The 7,130-nt window shown below is 40.6% G+C and overlaps 1 protein-coding gene across 1 annotated transcript; it reads left to right on the forward strand.

Moving 5' to 3' along the window:
* The first annotated feature begins 222 nt into the window (after positions 1-222).
* LOC135648738 (disease resistance protein RGA2-like) lies at positions 223-6,775 on the forward strand. Its single transcript, XM_065166656.1, has 3 exons — positions 223-3,203; positions 4,819-6,311; positions 6,604-6,775. Exons 1-2 carry the CDS (start codon positions 305-307, stop codon positions 5,964-5,966), a joined length of 4,047 nt encoding a protein of 1,348 aa, XP_065022728.1. The 5' UTR covers positions 223-304; the 3' UTR covers positions 5,967-6,311; positions 6,604-6,775.
* The last annotated feature ends 355 nt before the right edge of the window (positions 6,776-7,130 follow it).

A 7,130-nucleotide genomic window follows, 5' to 3' on the forward strand; every position in this document is an offset into this window, starting at 1 on the left:
ATAAAAAACTACCTCATAAAATTTTTTAAAGTATGAGGTGTTTCGCAAAAATTTGTCAAAATAGTGATTTTTTTTTCGAAAATACGTCATATGTTATTAAATTCAAGTTAGACTTTGACCGGTCAAAGTCTCATGAAGCTGTATTTTTTTTATAGAAATTATAATAAACAAATTCAAGTTAGACTTTGACTGATCAAAGTCTCTCCCACTCGACTGCACGATCGTCGGAGACAATACTTGTCTCCTCCTCTGCCCTCGTACGAAAAGCGAGCGAGCGAACAAGCGAGAGGGAGAAGAGAAAGAGATGGCCGTCGCGATCATCACCCGTGTCCTGAATCTGGTGGACTCCCTTGAAGCCTTCATCCGGGGATCGAACGCCTTGCCGCCGTGCATCCCCGGGCTGCGGGAAGACATCGCCGAACTGCAGCGGACCTTGACGAGCATCAGATCCGCCGTGCACGGTGCGGAGGAGAAGCAGGCCACCGACGAGTCGGCCAAGCGCTGGCTCGCCCAGCTCAGGGCCTCGGCCTACGACGCCGAGGACGTGATGGAGGAGTTCAATTACCAGCTCCGGAGCACGGTTGATGCTGCCAACCCACCTCTTTCGGCCCCTCCTGTCGCCGACGTGGCTCCTTTGGTACTCATCGCCCTGGCTGTGGGGTTGAAGGGACTAAGGGAGAGATTTCAGGAGATATCGAGGGTAAGGGAAGTCGTTCAAGCGGGTGAGGAAGGTGGAGCGAAGCGTGCCGATACCCGATGTTGGCGGCCGACTGGCGGCCTCATGGATGGCGAATCCCTTGTGTTTGGCAGGGATAAAGATAAGGAGGAGATATTGAAGCAGCTGCCGCCGCCGTCGACTGATGGGGAGTCGAATGCCGCGAAGTTGACCGTGCTCCCCATCGTTGGGATGGCAGGACTAGGGAAGACAACCCTTGCACAACTGATCTACAACGATGATCAAATGAAGCATTTTGAGGTGAGAATGTGGATCCATGTCTCCCAAGACTTCGATGTGATCAAGCTGACAAGGGCAATGGTGGAATGCGCGACAGGAGAACCTTGCCTTCTCTCGGAGCTGCATCTGCTCCAATCCGAACTGGAGGAGAAAGTAGCAGGGAAGTGCTTCTTTCTGGTGTTGGATGATGTATGGGACGACAGCGGAAGCCACTGGGAGAACCTGCGAATCCCTTTGCTTTCGGCACACAAAGAAAGTAAAGTTCTACTGACCACCAGGAGTCACAGTGTTGCAAAGTCCATGGGCACAAAGCCTTCCTACAATCTGGAGCCTCTTAAGGATGATGACTGCTGGTCATTGTTCTGCGAAAAAGCATTCCATGGCCAAACACAAGATAAATGCCTGGTAAAAATCGGCAAGAAAATTGTCCAAAAGTGCAAAGGTTTGCCTCTTACCTTGAAAGTGCTTGGATTGCTTTTACGGGGTGAAGAACATGAGGATAGATGGTCTGAGATCTTAGAGAGTAATATGTGGGATCTTAGTGGATGCCAAGACAGCATCGTACCCATCCTCATGCTGAGCTACCTACAATTGCCGACACCAATAAAGCAATGTTTTACTTATTGCTCGATATTTGGAAAAGGGCACCAGTTTTTGAGGCAGAAGACTGTCCGAATGTGGGTTGCACAAGATTTCATTGAGACTGATGGAAGAAGAAAGGTAGAGGATGTCGGTTGTGAATATTTTGATGTTCTGCTCTCACGATCTTTCTTCCAGCACAGCAAAGAAGATGGATACTTTGTCATGCATGACCTTGTTCATGATCTTGCTGTATCTATTTCCGAAGGCGAGTGTTTCAGGATGGATGTGCTTCCTGGTAAAGAATGTAGTGGGATGGAGGTAGACAGGGAACTCAATTTCCCTAGAGGTGTTCGGCATTCTTCATTGACCTTTTGTTCTACTTCCACTGAAGCAGACTTTCGACCCCTTTTTGCAGCCAAATCATTGCGGACATTGTTCTTGAACTATACTTCAGGGACTTTGATCAAGCCTTTAATGCATCACCGACATGCTAATGTCCTGAATGATTTGTTCATAAAGTTGAAATATCTACGAGTTCTATTTTTGGATTGTACATTTTCTCCTAGGTTACCTGATTCTGTTGGCAACTTAAAATTTCTCCGCTATCTTGGTGTTTTGAGTGTGAATTTGAAAAGCTTTCCACAGTCAATATGTGCCCTCGAGAACCTCCAGACGTTAGAATGGGATAGTGTAGAGAAAATCATGCTTCCTCAAGGCACATCAAACTTGATTAACCTAAGATGTCTTGATGGTCCATATTGTGCAGCATTTCCAGAGGGAATCGGAAGATTAACGAAACTTCAACAGTTGCCAGAATTTCATGTGCCCAACAGACATGATTATGCAGGGATGGAAGAACTCAAAGATCTAGCAGATCTCCAAGGAGAACTTAAGATACTGAATTTGGAAAATGTTACTTATCTGGAAGATGCAATGGAGGCTAATTTGAAAGGCAAACCAGATCTAACCACTCTGGACCTGCGATGGAGTAAGGATAGTGGATATCGGAATAATGCTTCTGCGGTCCTTCAGTGTCTCCAGCCCCACACTAATATACAAGAAGTCAGGATACATGAATACAAGCATGATCACCTATCAGAATGGCTCTGTCATCCTTCATACTGCAAATTAGTCACCATTAGACTCCAGAGTTGTATGCTTTCGGCTTTGCCATCATTTGGACAACTCTTATCCCTCAAGCATCTCTCTTTGGAATACATTAGAGGACTGAAGTATATTGGCCCTGCATTTTTTTGTGGCGGATTTCCATCACTTAAGATACTTCAACTGAATAGGATTGAACATTTGGTAGAATGGTCTGGGGCTGAACAAGGTCACCTCCCCCAACTTAATGAACTTGTAGTTGTAAATTGTCAGTTTCTGGAGCGCCTTCCACTGAACAACTTGACTGCTTTACAAATACTTTGGATCTCATATTGTTCAAAACTCCAAACATTATATTATGAGAGCTCTCCCCATTTCATTGGCATACAACAACATGGATCCATTAAGCATCTTCAGATTGTTGGATGTCCCAAGCTCAAGTTCTTACCAGAGTATCAAATTCCAGCAAGCCTTCGATTCCTTGAGGTGAGCAGGTCTTCCTTGCTGATAAATTGGTGCCACAAAAATCTCGGCAAGTTGCTGCATGTCCAAAAAATACGAGGTATGTTTACGATATACTTTACTTCGAATAATCTACTTGAACAATATGTCAACAATCACTCTGTGCCTGTTAATTCTCTTTCCAGTTAGCTCCCCTTCTCTTTTCATAACTTTTGGTGCTACAAGAAATCCAATTCTTTTCTTCATGCTCGGTCTATTCTCAACCACCCCCTCTAATACACACATGCTAATGCTCAAGTGTGGCATGGATGATTGGTTTTGGCTACTTCTAGTATAGTTTTAGTAAGATATGATTTGAGGTACTAACTTATAAGGGCTTCTTTAGCTTCTCGACTTGAAGAGAATGTAATAAGCTTTGCTTTCCAAATTCTTATAGTTGATGTAAATCTAAATTACATGTAGTCTTCTTTTACCTGAAATTACAAAATATAATGTCTTAGACTGTCTTCAACAACAATCTTGGCCATCCATCTTTTCAGAAATAAAATGATGTACAGAAGCATGTACAGGACTAGATGAACACAAACATAGAAATTCCCCACAGCTATTGGAGGATACCAGGCCATGAATTCTCCGTTGTGCTGGTTAGGTCCAGCATAAATTATTTCTATTGCTCTTGACATCAGTTTTTTGGGAATAAAGTGGATCGCTCCACCTTTATTATAATCTTGACATTGGTTGCCTTCAATATTAGAAGACTTATTTAGTCTAAAAATCCTAATCACCTAAGGAGCAATTATGAACCTTGAAGCTCTTCCAATTGGAGGAACTTATTTTTGCTTGGGTAATGCACAATTAGCGTTCAGCTTATTTTTGTTGTGTCTAAATACACAGTGAGAGTAGTACTGGTCTGCTCATACTATCAAGATTACCAATGTCACAACTCCGAAATGATAAATATGTATTTTGAATATGCATATCAGCACTATGTTACTAGAAATGTATAGCTTTTGTGTTCTTGTTCCTGATAAACATATGTAAAATTTTAAATTGTATATGCTAAAATAAAGTGAGTTATGTAATGTGACCATGGGAGTTAATATGATTCTGCTAAACTTGAAATTCACTTGGTCTCGAAAATAAAATATGGGAAAGGCCTTGCACATGTTTATCATATGGCACAAAGAAGTCTTGAAAAGATAAGGTTTGTACATGTGATACATAATTACGGTGGTTGAGAAAAATGACAAATAATGAGCAACAACATTTCATAAGATTGTAATTGCCTGGTCGATTAGAAAAGTTAAGCTTCATTGAACAACCAAACTGTACGACTACTTGAAATGTTGTGTTGGAAATGTGATAATTGAGATGTCTTATCATGGGTTTGATTGTCACGAATTATAGATGTTCAACTGGGAACCAAACTATAGATGAAGTGACTCGGTAGTTTCACTTGGCTGTTTGCCAAACTCACTTCTTTCCCTTCTTTGCTTTCGATTTGGCAGTTTGCCAAACTCACTTCTGGTAGTTTGACTTTGTGTAACAGTCTTTTTTTAGGATTAATCTTTGTTCCTGGATTCTATTATATTTTATGATATCGAGCTAATGAACAAATTAATATGCTTCTGCATTATAAAGAGAATTTGTTCTTCCAGAAAAGATGTCCTCAAGGTTTTGAAATGTTCTTCTTCTTTCCTGGTTTTTCTCTATAGGATTGGACTCAATGGAAGTAATACTAAATGATATTTTTACTGTTGAAGAGGCAAGAAATGCTTGTTTGAACAGACAATGCATATACATGTTGCATTTGGAATGGGAACCTTCTCTGGATTCCACAGGTTGTACATATGATGAGGCTAATGAAGTGCTTGAGTGCCTTCAGCCAAATGCCACCCTGAACAGACTTGCTATAAGAGGTTACAATGGTTCGAGTTTTGCTGGTTGGCTTTCCAGTCCTTCCTTCTCCAATCTAGTAAACATAAGACTAGAGTCCTGCCCTGAATGCATGGTTCTCCCTGCTCTAGGCCAACTGCAATACCTCATGGAACTATACCTAGAGAGATTGCATGGAATAAAATCTATTGGCCTTGAGTTTTATGGGAATGACACAACGAAGGGTTTTCCGTCGCTGAGAAGGCTTGAACTGATGAGCATGGCTGGTCTGGAGGTATGGCAGGGAGCATCAGATGGTGAATTTCCTACCCTTCGACAGCTTATAGTAAGAGATTGTATCAAGCTGAGGGGCTTGCCATGTCTCTCACCTTCCGTTCAGGAAATAAAAGTTGAAAATTGTCCTGAGCTGATTTTGGACCTATCATCCAACCTGAGCTCACTACTCAATTTGCATGTTTCCAACATTTCAGTGATGAAGGAATTGCGCAAACTCTCTTACCTCTCAGTGCTTGTTGTCGAGAAATGCATGAGCGATACTCTTGCCGAGCTTCCAACCCTCCGTGACCTGGTGGTGAGTGGATGCAATGAGAGGATGTTGCTTGATTCATTACCAGGTCTAACTGCTCTCACCACCTTAAAGATTTCATGCCTCACAAACTTGGAATCCCTACCATTGCATAATTTTAGAATACTTGAAGAACTTGTTATTTCAGAGTGCCCAAAGCTCATCTCTATTGAATGTTTCTCGACCTTTTCTTATGAGCCCTATTATGTAGATGGTCTACTGTCACTTTCATTTTTGAAACACATGACTATTACTGCTTGCCCTGAACTCTACTTCTCTGCAAGTGAACAGCTGCCACCCACACTTCAATCTATTAGGATCTCTGGCTGCCGCTTGCTGAGAATATGGTACCAAAGATATTCAAGCAGGTTCGATGTAAGTGGCATCGTTTTTGATGATTAGTGCTGAATTGGAACAGGAAAATTTGACTGGCCAAGAGATTTGGATACAAAGGGAAAAAGTTTGGTGTTATTTCTAGAGAATAAGGAAAAGGGCGGATGGCAGCTACCACGTTACACTTCACTGAATCATATATACTGCTGATCTTCCTGGGCTATTGAGATGATGAAGACATACTGAATTGAGCATCCATCAGTCAAAGGTTAATTTACTAAATTATACTGCTTAATGTGAGCTAAAAGCCTCTTGAAACTGGAGGACCTGCTTATAATACCGGCTGCATGTGAACAATGTGGATGGCAGATTAGAGGGGAGGCAAAAGTTTTCATTTGACAATGATTTATCATGGTAAATTCATGTTGTCTATAAAAACTATGTCATGATCTTAACTTATTTTGGTGATCAGTCGAATGACAAGAACATCGGAGCTAAAAAATAGAATTGTCTTAAAATGTTGTTTCTGGTAATAAAAACCAAGAAGCAAATTACAATATATTTTTTTTCTTTATCGAATATATGCTCTTTGATGTTCTCTCACATCATGGAACTGGAACCATCTTTATCTCAAATGTATTACCTTTGTGTAAAGTGAGTCTGAAATGCCTGCAAGTGTACTAATTTTGTTTTCTTTTGCTGGCAGATCCTTCAACACTTTACAGGATTCAAAGATTAATGAAGTGCAGAGAGGATTCGAAATGTTGTTTCAGTTTTTGTTTTCTTGGAACAATGTTTACATTCAGAATCTGTGAAGACATTGTAATGGAATGTGAGATGCCAAATAAAACACTAGTATTTGTAGATTCATCATCCTATGGATCTTTTAACTTGTCTCCATCAAATGAAATGTTTTTGTGCTTTATAATTGTAATGAGCAAATTTGTTTAACTCATATGTTATTTTCGAATATACAGCAAACAAAGTTTTAGTCTAATAAATTCTACTGGTACAGATTGGGATATATATGATGATAAAGAGGGAGAAATCAGAATATAATTACTCCCAAAGAGAATGGCTTATAGGCATAGTCATTTTCCAATATCCAAAGAGCAAAAAGAGCTAAAATAATATTAGTCTTAAAGATGAGGGCTTATGTGAAAAAAATCAAATTGGGTGAAAACAAATATAACGCTTTTAATACCAAGAGGAGGACTTATATGCTAAACAGAA

This window comes from Musa acuminata, chromosome BXJ3-9, assembly GCF_036884655.1.
Source record: "Musa acuminata AAA Group cultivar baxijiao chromosome BXJ3-9, Cavendish_Baxijiao_AAA, whole genome shotgun sequence".
NCBI lineage: Eukaryota > Viridiplantae > Streptophyta > Magnoliopsida > Zingiberales > Musaceae > Musa > Musa acuminata.

Bases quoted from the DNA above. Each gene is read 5' to 3' on its own strand.
- LOC135648738 (XM_065166656.1), top strand. From the start codon at position 305: ATGGCCGTCGCGATCATCACCCGTGTCCTGAATCTGGTGGACTCCCTT. The intron at 3,204-4,818 runs GTATGTTTACGA...TTTTCTCTATAG, and splicing joins GCATGTCCAAAAAATACGAG to GATTGGACTCAATGGAAGTA.